Here is a 20,762-nt window from a genome sequence, read left to right as displayed (position 1 = left end):
CAAGCCACGCCCCCCCATTTTATGTTATTTTAAGTAATTTCTTAATTTTTCAGCCATTTTAGTGCTTAAAAGTTCGGGTCCCCATTGACTTCCATGGGGTTCAGGGTCAAGTTTGGGTCCCGAACTCAAACTTTTTTCCGAAGTTCAGCAGAACCTGAACATCCAGGTGTCCGCTCAACTCTAGTCCTTACCCAATAATCATAGGAATATCATCTCTTTAGAGTTCTTTACCAAAAATAGGCTGGACTGTGAATCAGTTTTTTAAGACTCCAACTCCACACCGATTTGGACAGACAGGAGATGAGGTACAGATTTTAGTAAGCTAAAGTCTCTTACCTTACAGCTGCTTTGAGTAGATCTGTACGTCCTCTGACCTTGGTTATCGGGGTGTCGAGGTAGAGCCAATTAGTCCAGCCCCATGTTGGGCGCCAAGAATTTGTTGAGGAAATTACCCCTCTGTCTATGATTATCGGGGTTCAAATCCAAGAAAGTTATATATGCACATAGAGAAAATTTTATACAGTCAAGATGGCTGGACCAAGTGGTCTGAGTTTATTAGCTTACAGACAAAACTTATATTAGAATTTTCCTGGCAGTCATCCAGCAGCTGTGGGCGTTACATAACTTGAGCAAAAAAACACAAAGCACAGTCAAACGAAACCGCTACATAGAAACGAGACATCTTCTTATCAGAAAGAGGATGTGAAACTAGAACAGCAGAAGCTTGCATTTCTGAGAAGAGAGAAGGTGGGAAGGGGGGGGGTCATCTGTTCCCTTGCACCTGCAAAGAAGCTGACATATCACTAAACTCTTACTGAACTCTGGTTCAGAGAGAGACAAGATGGCGTTCTATCTCTCACATGTGTCATGCTTTCCAAGTTGGACACACTGTTATTGTTTGCAAATACAGTTGAAAGGTATATCTTTTAATACTCATAACAAATTCGGCTGCAATGACTCTAACCCGAAGAGCCTGGTGCAGTGTGTTGGTATAGATCCTGTAAAGGGTAAGAATTTGGCCTGCAACATCCATACCTTAGTTGAATTAATTGCTGGAATAACCTCTAACTCCTTAGAGGGTCAGGAAAAGGGATAAAAACTGGCAAATTGATAACAAATTGTTTAATAGTACGGTGGTTGCAGTCCCAGAAGATATATTCCTGGTCTGTGGGCATAAGGCATACAAGTGGTTGCCCAGAAATGTCACTGGTTTATGTACAATTGTCCGGCTTACTCCTGCAACCTTTATAATACCCCATTCCAACATAGATATAAACGCTGTACCTAAACATACTCTGTATGGAAGTGCCAAGGACAATGCACCTAGACCAAATGGTAAACCTCACGTAGTGGAGATGAGCATCTCCAATAAGGTTTTCAGTACCTTGTTCTTGTACCCCATGGTAATGCAGATGTGGGAACAGCTAGTAGTGGCAACTGATTATTTGGATGATCAGATATGGGAGGTGTTAAGACTCATGAACACCTTTAACATTGTCCAGAACCAGATAAACATTGTCACCAATCAACAGACCTTGGTTTTAGACTACCTGACAGCAAAGGAAGGACGTATGTGTCAGGTTGTAGGACCTGCTTGTTGTCATTATATAGATACCCAAGGTAACCTACAGGTAAAAGCTGGAATAGAAAAGGTGAAAACCATGAGAGACAAATGGTTACAGGAAAATAGTGCAGACAAAGACTCATGGTGCTGTGACACCTTTTCCTTCCTCAACCCTGCCAACTGGGTCAAAACTTTGGCAGGGTGGTTCATGGGAATTCTTCAAACGACTGTCCAAGTCGCCATAGTTATCTTCATAGCCTATGTATTGCTTAGGCTACTGTTTATGTGCACAAAGTATGTACCAAGAGAAGAGATTATAGAGACTATTGAGAAAATCTTTTGTCCTGCGCCAGCTGCAGAACTGAAGATATCTCAAAATGGGGGAATTGTGAGGGATGAGAATCCATTTTGTATAAACACGTCCTCCATCTTGTGTATATGGGAGATTTAGGTCAGGTCCGAAATGGAGCTTACAGGGTTAAATAGACAAATAATAATAAAGCTAAAAACAAGGCATGAAAAGGTCAGCTCATGTGTGCGCCCACATCCCCTCCCCACAGTTTCCTCTCTAGCAGATAGTATAGTCTGAGAGTGGAATGGAAACATACGTATGGTCTTATGATCTATATCTTATAACCGCAAATGTCATGTTTGTCATGTGATGTTTTTTTTTCTGTTTCAAGCCTATATTATTGTGAGCTTGTCTTTGAATTATAGGGTTTCTGTCACCTGAAACATGGGTATTAAGCTGGCGGACATTAGCGATGTGCTAATGTCAGCTGTACATAACTATATTAGTGCCATCTGACTGCGTAAAGCCTTTACTGAGAAAAAGGAACTTTTATAATATGCTAATTAGCCTGTAGGAGCAGGCTCCGTTTGCCCACCTCTTTTCACGCCCTTCTTCTCTTGATTGACAGGGCCAGGGCAGCGCTGCTCTCCTCCCGCCGGCCGTGTCTGCAGTGTAAAGCTCGCCCCGTTCAGTATTCGGCGCAGTGAGGAAGCCAGCAGCCGTCGAGCGTCCTTCCCTTACTGCGATTAATACTGAACGGCAGGCGGGAGGATAGCAGCGCTGCCTGGCCCTGTCAATCAAGAGAAGAAGGGCGTGAAAAGAGGTGGGCAAACGGAGCCTCTAGGAGCAGGTGCAATCGCCCCCCCCCCCCCCCCCCCCGCTCCAGGAGGCTAATTAGCATATTATAAAAGTTCGTTTTTCTCAACAAAGGCTTTAGGCAGTGAGATGGCACTAATATAGTTATGTTTAGCTGACATTAGCACATCGCTAATGTCCGCCAGCTTAACACCCATTTTTCAGGTGACAGAAACCCTTTAAAGAGAAATCTGATACAACTATATCCAATGTTTGTGTCCGTTTCCCGAGGGCTCGAATCCCTTTTAATTTCGATTCCAACAATTATAGGTGAAGGGATATTTTCCTAACAAATTCCAAGGGTGATATTCTGTCACAGTAACGTCACCATACTGTCCTGATGGTCCTGGGGCTTCGGGAGCCATAGGGGCGGATGGGTCCGTGGCGTCTGTTTTGGGTGTCTGAGCAGGTAGGATTCTCGTCGATACAGGATAAATGGCTGCTGGTTTCTGGGGTTGACGTGCCCCACAAACCTTACAAGTGTCAGTCCAGTCTGGGTCCTGATTTCCACAGACGTTACACGTCCATCCCTCTGGTCCACTCCTGGACTCTCTAGTAGGGGCACTGGCCAGAGGGGGTATGAATGTAGGTGGCGCACCTCCAGACTTCTCACATTTCTGTTTCTGAATATACAACAATCTACCTCGCACAACTTGTCTCCATCCTTCAATTTCTACCTTACAAGCTACTTTTATCCATATAGCAACCACTTCTTCACATCCATGATCCTTTATCCAACCACAATGAGTCCTTCTGACTCTTTCCCAGACTTCTAGGTTAAGATTCCCATACTTCATCGCTGCCTTCTCCAACACTCTGTCCACATTATTCAGACCCTCTTTACCTGCCCTTTCCTTCACCAATGTTTTGTCTGTCTTATAACCTTTGGGTATACTAAAATTATTCCCCATTGCTCTAGAACTGTATCGGAACAATTCAGACGTCTATTATCTCAGAGCTTCCTCCCTATATCACCTAGTGTAATCTGTTTCTGAGACTTATTATACAAATCAAATCAAAAAATAAAGTACAATCCCTGTTCAGATATTATTCCCTCTAGCGCTGCAAATTCCAGGACGAAGTGAGTGAAAATAGTCCGCACAATAAAATGAGAAAAGAAGGATTGCGCTGCAGGAGAGTATTCTTATTATATTCAAGTCCAAAAAATATTGGTGTTCTATAGTCTGTGGAAATCTTCAGTCAAACAGGTTCATCTATACACATCAAACTCAGCTATGGTGTGGAAATCTGAAAAAATAGAAACCGCACTATGGTGTAGTAACTTCTCAAAGGAGGTGTCGCCTGTGAACAGGTTATACTCACAAGACTCAGATGATATTAAGCATAGCAAGCAGGTTCAGCGATGTCATCCACCAAAAAACATTGAAGTGAAGGTGAAACTGAAGTAGTCAGAAGGTCCGAAAAACGGATACAGGTATGCGTTGTGGCTGGTAGATGTTCAATCAGCCTAAGATGTCGCCTTCTGAGCCGCACGGACGGGGTGCTTGACCGCTTGTATAGAATCTTGCAAAGCTCCACAATCCCAGAGAAGGAAAGACCACTTTCACAGGATATCACCAGACTCTCCACTCTTCAGGTTCTCAAAGAAAGGAGGTCAACCAATAGTGAAGTACGTACCACAGTGTTAAATGAAAAGATTTATTATACTCACAAAAAACACAAGTATAGGAGCGAAACCCGGGTCGGGCACTGTGTACTTTTTTTAACTCGCTCCTATACTTGTGTTTTTTGTGAGTATAATAAATCTTTTCATTTAACACTGTGGTACGTACTTCACTATTGGTTGACCTCCTTTCTTTGAGAACCTGAAGAGTGGAGAGTCTGGTGATATCCTGTGAAAGTGGTCTTTCCTTCTCTGGGATTGTGGAGCTTTGCAAGATTCTATACAAGCGGTCAAGCACCCCGTCCGTGCGGCTCAGAAGGCGACATCTTAGGCTGATTGAACATCTACCAGCCACAACGCATACCTGTATCCGTTTTTCGGAACTTCTGACTACTTCAGTTTCACCTTCACTTCAATGTTTTTTGGTGGATGACATCGCTGAACCTGCTTGCTATGCTTAATATCATCTGAGTCTTGTGAGTATAACCTGTTCACAGGCGACACCTCCTTTGAGAAGTTACTACACCATAGTGCGGTTTCTATTTTTTTCAGATTTCCACACCATAGCTGAGTTTGATGTGTATACATGAACCTGTTTGACTGAAGATTTCCACAGACTATAGAACACCAATATTTTTTGGACTTGAATATAATAAGAATACTCTCCTGCAGCGCAATCCTTCTTTTCTCATTTTATACAAATCAAATGTCTACAAACCGGACATCGGAGTCCAAGGGCTTTGATTTCCCTTTCTATAATGTTCTAGATGTATACCGTGACTCCTGAAGCCAGACCAAAAACATCTCAATGAAAGTTACACATGATCAGAAACTAGACCCAACAATCAGAGGTATTTTCAACTTTCAAGGTTCTTCCTCAATATGGACTCGACTGTAAAAGGACTTTATACGTACGTTCCTTCAACAATCCCTCGAACCAGACAACCGGTCAGGGAGGCACAGATATGATGTAAGATAAAGTCTCTTTTATATCTGTTTGTCCCGGTCCGCATTATCCAAGTTGTCAAGAGATCAATGAAGTGTCCGTTAGTCGAGCCCCACATTGGGCACCACGTTTTGTTGGGGCCAAACCCCCCACCTCTATGATTGCTCGGGTACCAATTGATGTGGATGTACGAGCGCTCGGAGAACTGACACAGACACACAGCTGAATCAGGTTCTCTACACTTTATTACACACAAGCAGACATCTTTATAACACTACAGATAATCATAGACAATCAGGCCCCCGCCAAGGGGGGGGTGAAAATCGAAACTAGATATTTGATTAGTTATTCATATAAGGCAATACTTCCGCCCCATACTAACAGGATTTTTAATAGTTTAAAACTTCTGCAGCTTCTTATCTTCTTTAGCAGCGCACTCCGAAACACAGAAAGAACATGACTCTCTTGCACGCCAAACTGTGATAAGGTAGCGCGGCCTTGGCCTTGTAGATAGAACATTTGGTCGATACACAGGAACTCCCCACATCCTGCCAGCTGGCTCAGTAAATTTTCCACATATGCACAAGATGGAGGAAATACTTATACAAAATGGATCCTCATCCCTCACACATAATTCACTGTAGGGATGGTATTGGGCAGGTGACGAGCGGCGCCCGGTTTCCTCCAAACATGATGCTGCCCCCACCATGCTTAACTGTAGGGATTGTATTGGTAGGTGATGAGCGGCGCCTGGTTTTCTCCAGACATGATGTTGCCACCACAGTGCCTCATCATTCCAGGGTCCCCCCCTCTCACGCCTCATCATTCCAGGGTCTCTCGTCTCACGGCCTTATTATTACAGGGTCCCCCCTTTCATGGCCTCATTTTTGCGGGGTCCCCCCTCTCATAACCTCATTATTCTGGGGGACCCCCTCTCAGGTCCTCATTATTCTGGCGACCCCTTTACTCAGGTCCTCATTATTCCGGGGACCCCCCCTCTCAGGTCCTCATTATTCTGGGGTCCCCCCCCTCGGGTCCTCATTATTGCAGGGTTCCTCCCTTCAGGTCCTCATTATTGCGGGGTTCCTCCCTCTCAGGTCCCCATTATTGCGGGGTTCCTCCCTCTCAGGTCCCCATTATTGCGGGGTTCCTCCCTCTCAGGTCCTCATTATTCTGGGTTCCCCCCCCCTCGGGTCCTCATTATTGCGGGGTTCCTCCCTCTCAGGTCCTCATTATTCTGGGTCCCCCCCCCTCTCAGGTCCTCATTATTCAAGGTCCTCCTCTCTCAAGTCCTCATTATTGCAGGGTTCCTCCCTTCAGGTCCTCATTATTGCGGGGTTCCTCCCTCTCAGGTCCCCATTATTGCGGGGTTCCTCCCTCTCAGGTCCCCATTATTGCGGGGTTCCTCCCTCTCAGGTCCTCATTATTCTGGGGTCCCCCCCCCCTCGGGTCCTCATTATTGCGGGGTTCCTCCCTCTCAGGTCCTCATTATTCTGGGTCCCCCCCCCCCTCTCAGGTCCTCATTATTCAAGGTCCTCCTCTCTCAAGTCCTCATTATTGCGGGGTCCCCCCTCTCACGGCCACATTATTCTGGATGCCACCTCTCTCAGGTCCTCATTATTCCAGGGTCCCCCCGTCTCTCGGGTCCTCGTTATTCCGGGGTCCCCCTCGTGGATGATCATTATTCTGGGGTCCCCCCCTCTCAGGTCCTCCTTATTGCGGGGTCCCCCCTCTCAGGTCCTCATTAATCTGACGACCCCCCCTTTGCCTCTCAGGTCCTCAAAGGCCGCCCCCCTCAAGTCTTCATTATTGCGGGGTCCCCCCCTCTCACGGCCACATTATTCTGGATGCCACCTCTCTCGGGTCCTCATTATTCCGGGGACCCCCCCTCTCTCGGGTCCTCATTATTCTGGGGTCCCCCCCCTCGGGTCCTCATTATTGCAGGGTTCCTCCCTTCAGGTCCTCATTATTGCGGGGTTCCTCCCTCTCAGGTCCCCATTATTGCGGGGTTCCTCCCTCTCAGGTCCCCATTATTGCGGGGTTCCTCCCTCTCAGGTCCTCATTATTCTGGGTTCCCCCCCCCCTCGGGTCCTCATTATTGCGGGGTTCCTCCCTCTCAGGTCCTCATTATTCTGGGTCCCCCCCCCTCTCAGGTCCTCATTATTCAAGGTCCTCCTCTCTCAAGTCCTCATTATTGCAGGGTTCCTCCCTTCAGGTCCTCATTATTGCGGGGTTCCTCCCTCTCAGGTCCCCATTATTGCGGGGTTCCTCCCTCTCAGGTCCCCATTATTCAAGGTCCTCCTCTCTCAAGTCCTCATTATTGCGGGGTCCCCCCTCTCACGGCCACATTATTCTGGATGCCACCTCTCTCAGGTCCTCATTATTCCAGGGTCCCCCCGTCTCTCGGGTCCTCGTTATTCCGGGGCCCCCCTCGTGGATGCTCATTATTCCAGGGTCCCCCCTCTCAGGTCCTCGTTATTGCAGGGTCCCCCCTCTCAGGTCCTCATTAATCTGACGACCCCCCCTTTGCCTCTCAGGTCCTCAAAGGCCGCCCCCCTCAAGTCTTCATTATTGCGGGGTCCCCCCCTCTCACGGCCACATTATTCTGGATGCCACCTCTCTCGGGTCCTCATTATTCCGGGGACCCCCCCTCTCTCGGGTCCTCATTATTCCGGGGACCCCCTCTCTCGGGTCCTCATTATTCCGGGGACCACCTCGTGGACGCTCATTAAGCCCCACCCCCTGTGGTTTGAGTCCATTCAGCCGCGCGCCTCCACTCGGGGGGCGGGGCCACGCCCAGGCAGCGGTGGGCCAGAAGTTTCCGCTCATGCGCACTGGGGGCAGAATGTCGCGGCCGTGTGGTTCGGGGGCGGGAACCGTGAAAGTTAGCGTGAGCGCTCGTTATCCCCGTGTGTTATCAGTTCGCCCAGAGGCCTTTTTCTAGGTGTGTGGGTGTCTCCCGCAGCCCCCGAGTGCTCTGCAAAAGTCATGGCTGGGACCCCCCGTGTGCAGGTGAGTGAAGGGCCTGGTCCGCAGAGCTCGCACTCTGAGCCCCTGACCAGAAGATCACGTGACTCATGACATTTCGCATTATAATATTACATTGCTAGATGTTTATAATCTTTAGTGTATACAATGTGTCCCATGTTTTGTCTGTGTCCTATAGGTGCCATGTGCATACTGTGCACAGCACCTATAGCACCCAGCGTATACTGTGCACAGCACCTATAGCACCCAGCGTATACTGTGCACAGCACCTATAGCACCCAGCGTATACTGTGCACAGCACCTATAGCACCCAGCGTATACGGTGCACAGCGCCTATAGCACCCAGCGTATACGGTGCACAGCGCCTATAGCACCCAGCGTATACTGTGCACAGCGCCTATAGCACCCAGCGTATACTGTGCACAGCGCCTATAGCACCCAGCGTATACGGTGCACAGCGCCTATAGCACCCAGCGTATACGGTGCACAGCGCCTATAGCACCCAGCGTATACTGTGCACAGCGCCTATAGCACCCAGCGTATACGGTGCACAGCACCTATAGCACCCAGCGTATACTGTGCACAGCGCCTATAGCACCCAGCGTATACTGTGCACAGCGCCCAGCGTATACAGTGAGTGCAGCTCTGGAGTTTAATACGGGATGTAACTCAGGATCGGTGCAGGATAAGTAATGTATGTACACAGTGACTGCACCAGCAGAATAGTGAGTGCAGCTCTGGGGTATAATACAGGATGTAACTGAGGATCAGTACAGGATAAGTAATGTATGTACACAGTGATTGCACCAGCAGAATAGTGAGTGCAGCTCTGGAGTATAATAGGATAAATATCAGTTTTCAGGACTTTGTTTGGGCAGGTTCTCCCATTCGGTAGCTGCTGTCATTTGTCACATTATTTGGTTTTACAGTCCAGGTCACACTGTGGGGTCAGAAGTCTTCTACCTGAAACTGCACCAGGTTATTTTTTCTTGTCACTTTCAGCAGAATCCTCCAATCAGATTCGATGACGTTGCTGTAATCTTCTCTGGAGAAGAATGGGAGATGCTGAACACCCAGCAGAGGGAGCTCTATATGGAAGTGATGAGAGAAAACTATGAACATTTCATCTTTCTGGGTAACTTCTTGTTCCTTGGAGCAAACACTATCTTTCCTCTATTGTTTTGGATGGTGGAAACTACAGCATTAGAGTCCTGGGGACACGGCCTCGGGGTCAGAGGATGCCTCCATTATTGATGGACTTTTTCAGATCCTGATGAGTGTTTTAATCTGAATTTGATGATTTGAGAATAAATAGGCTTAAGCAGGCTAAGTGAATTAAATATATTTACTAAGGGTCCATTCACACGTCCGTAGAATGGATCCGTTCCGCAACGTTGCGGAACGAATCCGGACCCATTCATTCTCTATGGGGCCGGAAGAGATGCGGACAGCACACAGTGTGTTGTCCGCATCCACATTACCGGAGCGCGGCCCCGATCTTCCGGTCCGCGGCTCCCCCAAAAAATAGAACATGTTCTATTCTTGTCCACAATTGTAAAAAGATACTGTCACGGACGTTCCTGTGACAGGAGATCAGTGAGACTGGCAACACGTGGTTTGATCTGACAGGTTCCCTGTGGATCAATTTGTGTCTGTGTTGTTTCTGGTAATGGCCCACACCCCTTGCCTCAGGTGTTGCTTATGTGGTCATTTGACCTTGCCTATTTATTGTGGCTTCTCCCTCCATGCTGTGCGGTTTATAGCTTCACTCTTGTTTTGGATTGCTGGTGTTTGGATCACGGCAGAGTTCCTGTGCTTGCTTCCAGTGTCTTCGGTGTCTTCTTCCCCTTTTGTTTATTGTTGGGGTTTTCTTGTGTTGCACTTTGGATGAACAGGTTGTCTCTTGTCCTGACATTAGTACCAGGGTCCTACAGGGTGAGTTAGGGCTTTAGGTTCCTGTGTATGGACCAGCCTACCTCTGGGGTCAGTTCATACTTGCAGTCAGTCAGGACTTTGATTAGGGTTTCTCTAGGAGGTGACCTGCTTATTTCCCTAGTTTCCAGGCTTTTTCCCCTCATCCCTTCCCCTCCTACATTGGGTGTGTGTTTAGCTCCCACACCGAAGCGTGACAGATACCAGAATAGAGAGGTTGAATATTGTAGGTGAGTAATGACAGCCGGGGAGAGAGTCGGGAGTCTGCTTCTTGTGGTACAGGGTCAAATGAGGAGAGAGAAGAGGAAGTTTGGGAGGGAGGAGGATCAATGCTGTCGGGGGGGGGGGGGGGGGGTCTGGGAGGTTACTTTCTGCCTGATGTTATCAGTCTCATCTTTGAAGTAAATGACCAGGTCTTCAGCACAGAAGTCATTGATGGGCAGGTGCACTTTTGGGTTTAGATGGGAGTGAAAAGTATCAGTCATTTTGAGAATGAGGATATGAGAGGGGTGAAATAGTTTTTTTTCAGAGTTGAAAGTTTTAAGCATAAAGTTATAATGGAGAAAATCTTCAGATATTCGTGATTTGATATTTTTTTTTTTACACCCCATAAACGTTCAGCGCATTTAGAACACCGGTAGAGAGAACTTGTTTCCGGCATGTGCCAGCGTTGCTGCGGTCTGTGCTGGGAAGGTCGGAGTGTCATGGGAGCTGCGTCATCCAAGGAGGGTTTAGGGTTATGATGGTAATGACTGGCAGATCCAGAGAAGAGAGGGGCGAGATTGGGGCCAGAGGTCACTGTAGGATGTCAAAAAGTTGCTGCGTGTTAATGGCCTGTAGGTTTCTGTATTTTTGAAAGGTAGGAATCTCATGAGAAGAATCGGAGTTAGTAAAGCAGAGAAGATTGTGGTTAGAAAGTGGGAAGGGTGAGTTCATAAAGTCAGAGGCTGAGCAGAGACTGAAGAAGACAGGATCAAGCATATTGCCCTCTTTGTGAGAGGCTAAGAGCTCTTTCACACCTGCGTTGTTGTCTTCCGGCATAGAGTTCCGTCGTCGGGGCTCTATGCCGGAAGAATCCTGATCAGGATTATCCTAATGCATTCTGAATGGAGAGAAATCCGTTCAGGATGCATCAGGATGTCTTCAGTTCCGGAACGGAACGTTTTTTGGCCGGAGAAAATACCGCAGCATGCTGCGCTTTTTGCTCCGGCCAAAAATCCGGAACACTTGCCGCAAGGCCGGATCCGGAATTAATGCCCATTGAAAGGCATTGATCCGGATCCGGCCTTAAGCTAAACGTCGTTTCGGCGCATTGCCGCATCCGACATTTAGCTTTTTCAGAGTGGTTACCATGGCTGCCGGGACGCTAAAGTCCTGGCAGCCATGGTAAAGTGTAGCGGGGAGCGGGGGAGCAGTGTACTTACCGTCCGTGTGGCTCCCCGGGCGCTCCAGAGTGACGTCAGGGCGCCCCAAGCTCATGGATCATGTGATCACATGGATCACGTCATCCATGCGCATGGGGCGCTCTGACGTCATTCTGGAGCGCCCGGGGAGCCGCACGGACTGTAAGTATACTGCTCCCCCGCTCCCCGCTCCTACTATGGCAACCAGGACTTTAATAGCGTCCTGGGTGCCATAGTAACACTGAACGCATTTGGAAGACGGTTCCGTCTTCAAATGCTTTCAGTACACTTGCGTTTTTCCGGATCCGGTGTGTAATTCCGGCAAGTGGAGTACACGCCGGATCCGGACAACGCAAGTGTGAAAGAGGCCTTAGAAAGATAGTTGGAGAGAAAGTGAGAGTCCGGTGGACAGATGGGATCTTCAATGGGGCTGTTGAAATCACACATAATAAGAGTTACATAGTAACATAGTCTATAAGGCCGAAAAAATCCCTCCGTCCATCCAGTTCGCCCTGTTATCCTGCAAGTTGATCCAGAGGAAGAAAAAAAAAAAACCCTGTGAGGTAGAAGCCAATTTTCCCCACTTAAGGGGGAAAAAAATTCCTTCCCGACTCCAATCAGAATAACTCCCTGGACCAACGACCCCTCTCTAGTAGCTATATCCTGTAATATTATTACGCTCCAGAAATACATCCAGGCCCCTCCTGAATTCCTTTATTGTACTCACCATCACCACCTCCTCAGGCAGAGAGTTCCATAGTCTCACTGCTCTTACCGTAAAGAATACTCTTCTATGTTTGTGCACAAACCTTCTTTCCTCCAGACGCAGAGGATGTCCCCTCGTCACAGTCACAGTCCTGGGGATAAATAGATGATGGGAGAGATCTCTGTACTGACCCCTGATATATTTATACATAGTAATTAGATCTCCCCTCAGTCGTCTTTTTTCTAAAATGAATAACCCTAATTTTGATCATCTTTCAGGGTACTGTAGTTGCCCTATTCCAGTTATTACTTTAGTTGCCCTCCTCTGGACCCTCTCCAGCTCTGCTATGTCTGCCTTGTTCACAGGAGCCCAGAACTGTACACAGTACTCCATGTGTGGTCTGACTAGTGATGTGTAAAGTGGCAGGACTATGTTCATATCACCGCCATCTATGCCCCTTCTGATGCAACCCATTATCTTATTGGCCTCGGCAGCAGCTGCCTGACACTGGTTTCTACAGCTTAGTTTGCTGTTTATTAGAATTCCTAGGTCCTTCTCCATGTCAGTGTTACCCAGTGTTTTACCATTTAGTATGTACGGGTGACTTGCATTATTCCTTCCCATGTGCATAACCTTACATTTGTCAGTGTTAAACCTCGTCTGCCACTTCTCTGCCCAAGCCTCCAATCTATCCAGATCCCTCTGTAGCAGTATACTGTCCTCTGTAGTATATATATATATATACAGTATACTGTCCTCTGTAATACACATATATATATATATATATATATACAGTATACTGTCCTCTGTAGTGTGTGTGTGTGTATATATATATATAAAATTTTACACACAGTATACTGTCCTCTTCAGTGTTAATTAATTTTACTGTGCAAGCCTTCTACAAGATCATTAATAAATATATTGAAGAGAATAGGGCACTGTACTGACAACCCCTGTGGTACCCCACTAGTGACAGTCACCCATCCTATACTGACCCCTTAGGTACCCCACTAGTGACAGTGACCCCTCCAGTACTGACCCCTGAGGTACCCCACTAGTGACAGTGACCCCTCAAGTACTGACCCCTGAGGTACCCCACTAGTGACAGTGACCCCTCCAGTACTGACCCCTGAGGTACCCCACTAGTGACAGTGACCCAATCTGAGTGTGTACCGTTAATAACCACCCTCTGTTTTCTATCACTCAGCCAGTTACTTACCCACTTACAGATGTTTTCTCCCAGTCCAACCATTCTCATTTTATATACTAACCTTTTATGTGGTACAGTGTCAAATACTTTGGAGAAGTCCAGATATACGACATCCATTGATTCACCACTGTCAAGTCTAGTTGGTAATTCATGTGATAGAAAATGAGGAAGCCAAGCAGTAAAGTGATCCAGTAAGTGGTGGGGGAAGCCTGGGTGGTGGTAGAAAACAGCAGGTGGAATGTGGAGGGGGGGGGGGGGGAATCTGGGTACAGGGGGAATGGGCTGAAACATGCACTGTGGAGAAAGAAGCATGCATACTCCTCCACCACACCTGTCACTTATGGAAAAAGTGTAGCCCACCATAGGATACAGTGGCAGAATGTTGAAGCCAACTCTCTCTGAGGGCCAGCAAATTAAGAGGTTTTGAAAGGAAGAAGTCATGGATGGTGGGCAGTTTGTTGCACACTGACTGAGAGCTCTAGAGAGTGCAGGGTTTCTTTGCATGGCAGCTGAGAAGATGGTGGACCAGGGTTTGGAGAGTTGTCGTCTGCAGCTCGTGGCAGAATAGGAGAAGACTGCAGATGGTTGAGTGATTTGAGAGTGTTTTGTTATGCTGTGCCATGGAGAAAGATGGGTGAAGGTGATGTAAGAGTGAAAAGTGCATATAAACTGGTCATGGGTGAGGTAAGGAGCAGGAACTGATGTGGATGGAAGCTGTGGATGAGTTTGAAGGTAAACAGCAGCAACAATGAGTAGCTGGCACAGCTTCCTCGTCTCCTGCCCTGTCTGACTGCCAAGATTAACTGCCAGGCACTTAGACAATATTCGCTTTGACTCGTGCCTGGTCGAAGACAGTGGTTTTGTTTTGGTCTCATGGGTCGATCCGCAGCATTATTGTTGCATTATTATATTAGAGCTGGTTCATACACTTCCATAGATTCCTCACCAGACAGGATCAGAATGAATTCATATACCCCTGTATTTAGATGACTATTTTTCACATCCTTCACAATTACATTTCATGCAGTAGTAGATATGAAATTTAAAGGGGTTATCCTAGACATGGTATTTACTACCTAGCTATGCTAAATGTCGGATTGTAGGGGGTCTGACCGCTAGGAGTGGACAATGCACACTGCTGCTCTGTTGAAAGAGAGGACTTGGGGCCATCATGGTTAGGAATTTATCCATTGATTTGCACCAGCTTTCTGGAACAAAAATCTGAAATTGTTCTTTAAAGAATGCAACGTTTTGCTGTTTTCATTACTATAAAACAAAATTTGGGGATCTTGGTGTAAGAAGGCCGGGCCACTGTTGACGTAAACTGGCTCGTGGTGGGCACCGATTTAATTTCCTGACACATGGAGTACCGAAACGAATTCTATCCACCCTCCAGCCTGTTGCACGTATGTTCAGGAAACATATAGTGGTAGATTTCTGTGACATTTCACTTTCCTTTTGTACTCCATCCAGCCCAGACCACCATGAAGACTTCTTCCAGCCAAGACTCTCATGTGTACTACATTCTGAGATTGAGATTTGTGACTACACACTTTAACATCTGCACCCTCCTCACAGCTCCACAGACTCTTTATTTATAGTGTCACAGATGGTAATAATGTCTACCCCCCCCCCCCATGCTCCATACAGTAATAGTACTGCCTTTTGTGCCCCACACACTAATATTGCAGACCCCTTAAACAGTATTAGGTCGCACACAATAATAATCTCCCCTTCTTGCCCCCACACAGTATTTAATGACCTCTTTTGTGTTCCCTCCACAGTAATGAGATGACTGAGATGAACTAGGAGACGTGCAGAAGGTGGCTGAATGTGGGACGCTGCGCCGGAGGCTAGCCCATGAGGAGCCAAGGGGGCAGTATGCATGGGAGCCATAAGTGATTGAGGCAGCGCGTCTTATGGTGGCATAAAGAGAGGTGTAATCACAGTTTTGTGGTGAGGGGGGCAGTGATGATGGCATGTCTGTCTCCATCCCAGAATTGGCTTGGGGTTGGGTAAAGGCTGCTTGTAGCCTCATCCTACCTTTTGCAGAAGAGGAGGAACAAGGAGTGCTGCTGATGGAGGCAGCGTGCTGACCTGTTGGTGATGGGGTCGTGGATGCCATGTGCCTGCAACTAACCGCAAGGGGGATTGATTGACCAGGGTCCCCCGGGTACCAGAAGGTGCTGCAGCATTGCAGGTTGCATGAGAGGGAGAGCGGCGGACAAACTGTTGGGGCTGCACAGTGCCAATATCTGAAGTGGCATCAGGAGGTGACTGCTCGTCAGAAAGCTGGTCAGACTCATCTGGGTGGTCTCGGGAGGGTGCCGTGTGGCCTTTTGATGAGTTGGGAGATGTGGGAGTATGCGCCTGTCAGCAGGCAAGGAGTAGACAGGAGGGACTCCGGATATCAGGTGAAAATAGTGGAAGTGAAACACAAAGTATATTACAAAGTTCCAGAGTGATTTACGATACAACGTTTAAGCTTTATTTGTGTAACATTGGAAAATTCCTTTTAATTTGTGATTTTTAACTTTTTATTTTTTTGTCTTACCTTTCAGAGTATAAAGTCCCTATTATCTTATCCTGGCTGCAGAACAGACACCCAGCAGCCCAGGTGACCGCAGGTCAGACAGCGTCACCCGCCGCCTCAGCTGGAACACAGGGTATTTGACCTTTTTTAAGATCCTCTATATTCTGTGTTTTGTTAAAGGGAACCTGTCACCGGGATTTTGTGCATGGAGCTGAGGACATGGGTTTCTAGATGGCCGCTAGCACATCCGCAATACCCAGTCCACATAGCTCTGTGTGCTTTTATTGTGTAAAAAAAACTATTTTATAGATATGCAAATAACCTGATATGAGTCCTGTCCCTGACTCATCTCAGGTTATTTTGCATATGTATCAAATCGGTTTTTATACACAATAAAAGCACACAGAGCTATGGGGACTGGATATTGCGGATGTGCTAGCGGCCATCTAGCAACCCATGTCCTCAGCTCTATACACAAAATCCCGGTGACAGGTTCCCTTTAAGTATCTTCTGATAGGTTTTTGAGACACATCAGAAGATTTTACTGAGGGAAGTTTATACTTAATAATTGAATTACTTTGGAATCTGACCCTTTTATTACTTATTATGATTTATCATAGGGACAGAAGTCAGCAACAAGAAGGCTGCAGTTGGTCACCACATGAAGACCAGAGCTTCTGTGTCACAGGAGGCACGTCCGGAGTTACCCACAGAGCCTGGAAATCCAGCAAAATTACCAACCAAAAGACCCAGACAGGTCGAACATGAAGACATTTCTTCTAGAAACTCAAAAAAGCTTAAACTGAGTTGCCCACAGTGCGATAAATGTTTTCAATACAGCTCGGCTCTGGAAGCCCACCTCAGGATCCACACTGGAGACAAACCCCATAAGTGTGATCTCTGTAACATGAGCTTCAGTTATAAGTCGTGGTTGATTGTGCATAGACGGAAACATTCCCAAACTGCGGAAAATGTACCACTGGAGATGAGCAGCGGGTCTCCATCCTCAGACTACACTCCAAAATCGAGCAGAAAAACTAAGAAACGCTCCAAAAGGCGCAGACACAAGAAGGGAAAAGGCAAGAAGGTGAATAGTAAGACGAGCTCGACGGATAGCAGGGCATCGAATACGGCTGCAACTCCAAAGATGAACTGCAATGGAACCAACGAGCAAGCCGCTTCAGCAGCCTCAAAAACCATCTCGACCGATAGCGAGGCCTCAAAAACAGTAACGACCCCAGGGACCAACTCAAATGGAGCAAACAAGCAAGAAGATGAAGTAGTCTCGAAAACGAGCTCCGCGGATAGCGCGGCCTCAAATACTGTGACGACTCCTAATACTAATGGAACAAACGCGAAAGGAGATAAGCCTCTGAAATGCACTTACTGTGAGAAAAGGTTTAACAGCCAGTTGGTCCTGGAAGCCCATCACCGAATCCACACCGGCAAGCTAGCCTACTCGTGCCCGTATTGTGACGAGAGCTTCTCAAAGGCTTCGCTGCTTGATGCTCATAGCAGCAAGCACAAGGAATTCAAACCTTACCAGTGTGACCAGTGCGAGAGAAACTTCAAAGACCAGACGCTTTTCATGGCTCACAAGAGGACACACACCGGGGAGAAACCCCACCAGTGCACCAAGTGTAACTGCTGGTTTCCTACCCTTAACAGCCTATTGACGCACGAGCAGAGCCACTTAAAACCCAAGCCCTACAAGTGCCAGCACTGTGATAAGAGCTTCAATGACAAGAACCTGCTGGAGACTCACGAGGGGGTGCACACGGATACTAAGCCCTTCAGGTGCACCCAGTGCAGCGAGAGCTTCTTCCTGAAAACTCAGTTGGTGGCCCACCAGGCCACGCACGCTCCTGACAAACCCTTTCCGTGCAACCAGTGCGAGAGGAGCTTCAATAAGAAAGAGACTCTCACGGCGCACATTCGCGTTCACGGTAAACAGGCAAAGAAAGCTTGACTTAGCTGGTGAGAGAGCTACTATCTTGGTATCTCTTGATAGATGTAGCCTTACGCCCTACACAGGGCATTGCGTACTTCTGCCCTATTCGAGCGCCTCGGGCCATGTGCGTTGACAGACGTGCAGCTCAGAGGTATTCTTATCTCACGGCGGTACTGGAGAAATGGGATAAAGGCCGAATGAGGTCTCCCGTGTCTGAATTGCTGTGTATTTTCTGGCTGGATGGAGATGACAGGATCTGCAGTGGACCTGTGCTGTAGGTTTATGAGGCATGACATTGTCTACAAGAAGTAGAGGTTCTCCACCATGTGTATTAACCCCAGAATCTAATTAGTATCATTACATAGCGACTCGGCTCGCTGTGTTGTTCAGATTTTTTTTTTAGAAAAATATTTAGCTGGAAAAGCCCTTTAAGGAAGACTAATCCGGCAGCCAAATTATTAAATATTGGGCTAGCTGGGCCATACATGACTCCATTATCTACTAGATGCCTATAGTTTAGTTTTACCTACCCTCCCCCCCTACATGAGATCTGCACGGGGCATTTTAAACTAGAAGAACAGCTGGAACATTTTACGTTGTGACTTTCTTTTTTTATATTCTGCCTTAAGTTAAACAAGGCTAATATCCAATTTCGTAATCGGCGTTCATTTTTAAAGTGAAACTCCAGGCAATTTTTAACATAACGTTCCAGGGTCACTTAATATTTCACTATGGCCCCTTTTATAGAGCGTTCTCTGGTACCAAGAACCCCTTTTCATATAGCCGGGCAGGGGCTCATCTGTCACCGGCGCTCCGCCTCCAGTCCCCGCTGGTTTGGACGTGTCCTCTACGTGCACAGGTCACCTCTGAGGCCACTGATTGGCCAGCAGTGGTTACATCCGTGTAGACGGCACACTTCCGATCCATCGGGGAGCAGAAGCGATGGAGAAGAGAGCTTTGCATTAGAGCGGGAGCGCCATTGACGAGTGAGATTATTATTTTTGGCCATATGAAAAGGGGTTCCTGTTCTCGGGAATTGAGGTGATCCGTGCACTATAGATCAATATAGGCAATAGCAGAACTTGCAAAAACGGTTACCCCTCGTCTGACATCTCTTCTTGCTTTGCCGCCATTTGCTGCCGTACCTTTCTGACTTCCAGTACTACTCGCCTCCTGCACATAATACTCAGCGCTTCAGAGTACTTCAGCTAGAGAATGCAGATGAAAATTACTCTAAAGGGAGCAGCGATCTCCCACCAGTATTAGGGGACGGGGTCAGAACAGGAAGTCTGTGAGGTGCAGCTTCAGCCAATTGGTACAAAGCAACAGGTGATGTCAGAAATGGGGCGTCCTTTTTCGGCAACTTCTGCTGTACAGCCCAGTGACACGCAGCAGTAGTAGTTTTTAAAGGGGTTGTCCAGGAATGAGTAGTTTTTACCTAATGCCTGCATCCAGCCTCAGTAAGAAAGATTCATACTTGCCTGCTCTTTGTCTTCATCGGCTCCGTTGTGTCCACCTCCTGCACCTCGACCGGTGGTCATAGTCACCTGCTCTGCTGCAGCCAGTACCGGTCCTAGTCGGGGGTCACTGCTGAAGCCAATCATTGGCTGCAGCGGAGCATGTGACCAATGCTGTGCCGGAGGAGCCATCTCTGGGGAGGAGGGAAGTATGAATCTTGCTGCTGGCATCTATAATGTACAGAACAGCTTGCTTATTAGGGGCCACAATTGGCCCCCGGGATGTAGCCCCGTTATTTGCATGGAGTGTCACTTTATATCTCTTCGGCAGGAGACCTGAAAGATTCCCTATGTTTTTTGTACACTGTTCCTCTCAGGAATGGACGATGATGGCTCCATGAGGGCTACCTGCACACGGGCGCGGATTTCAATGCGTTTCCACAACAAACCTGCACCAAATCCACGTGTAGCTTTCCATATGGATTTGCCTTGATCTCCTTTGCCATGCAAGAAGTGAAATCCGTAGAAATATAGACATTCTGCAGATTTCAACAATCAAGTTAATTTCTGGCAATGGAAAATATCCGCCTGTCAAATCTCATTCATTTTGCTGGTACTGTATTACTCTGTGTTTTTTTTATATTTTTTTTATTTTTCCCCCCGTGAGTGATCCACAACGCGTGCAGGTAGCCTACCACGTTTAGTTTGTGCCATGTCAGCAGAATCAATGTGTTGGAAGACGGATCAAAGTGTGCGTCTCATCAGTTTTGAAAAGATAATAAAGCCATATTTATTCTACTCGTTCACGTTTCTGACACTTCTTAGCTCCTTTGCACTGCAAGGGGGGGTGGTTCACACTTCATCTACATGATAAATGCCACTTTCTGAAGACAACCCCTTTAAGATCCGACAATTCAATAGAAATCGGGCACAGTTACTGTCTTCGGCCAATGACTGAGTATAAAATAATTCAAAAATCAGCCAGCTCTGTTTTCCGTACAGGTCACAACATGTATAGCAAAGCTGCCGCATGTTCCCGGATCCACACGCAGGAGTGGGTGAAACCGGTACAACAACAGGATGCTCCGATATCGTGACCGCGCCGTCAGCAGAGAGAGATGCCTCCAAAGATGGTCTTTATTTGGACTACACGTTACAGACTGGACCTGGTGAAGGGAGGCTTCCGCTCTTGTAACGTGTAGTCTGAACTAGGAAAATCTTTGGAGTCGGCTCCCTGCTGACGAGTATTTCCTGGCGGTGCGGTCACAATACTGGATGATCCTATTGCTGTACTGTTTTTT

At 47.3% G+C, this 20,762-nt stretch overlaps 1 protein-coding gene across 2 annotated transcripts; it reads left to right on the top strand.

Annotated features, from left to right (window-relative positions):
* The first annotated feature begins 8,083 nt into the window (after positions 1-8,083).
* LOC121000771 (zinc finger protein 660-like) lies at positions 8,084-20,243 on the top strand. 2 transcript variants are annotated; one of them, XM_040431388.1, is made up of 4 exons: positions 8,084-8,293; positions 9,275-9,404; positions 16,082-16,186; positions 16,674-20,243. In XM_040431388.1, exons 1-4 carry the CDS (start codon positions 8,270-8,272, stop codon positions 18,020-18,022), a joined length of 1,608 nt encoding a protein of 535 aa, XP_040287322.1. In that variant the 5' UTR covers positions 8,084-8,269; the 3' UTR covers positions 18,023-20,243. The 2 variants fall into 2 exon arrangements, with proteins under 2 accessions (XP_040287322.1, XP_040287321.1); XM_040431387.1 differs by having other exon boundaries at positions 9,272-9,404.
* Positions 20,244-20,762: the final 519 nt, after the last annotated feature.

Source organism: Bufo bufo, chromosome 5 (genome assembly GCF_905171765.1).
Source record: "Bufo bufo chromosome 5, aBufBuf1.1, whole genome shotgun sequence".
NCBI lineage: Eukaryota > Metazoa > Chordata > Amphibia > Anura > Bufonidae > Bufo > Bufo bufo.
This window is presented reverse-complemented; position numbering and strand designations above follow the sequence as displayed.

Coding starts and splice junctions, on each gene's coding strand:
- LOC121000771 (XM_040431387.1), top strand. CDS start 8,270: ATGGCTGGGACCCCCCGTGTGCAG. Junction 8,294..9,271: donor CTGGGACCCCCCGTGTGCAG/GTGAGTGAAGGG, acceptor TGTCACTTTCAG/CAGAATCCTCCAATCAGATT. Junction 16,187..16,673: donor CGCCTCAGCTGGAACACAGG/GTATTTGACCTT, acceptor GATTTATCATAG/GGACAGAAGTCAGCAACAAG.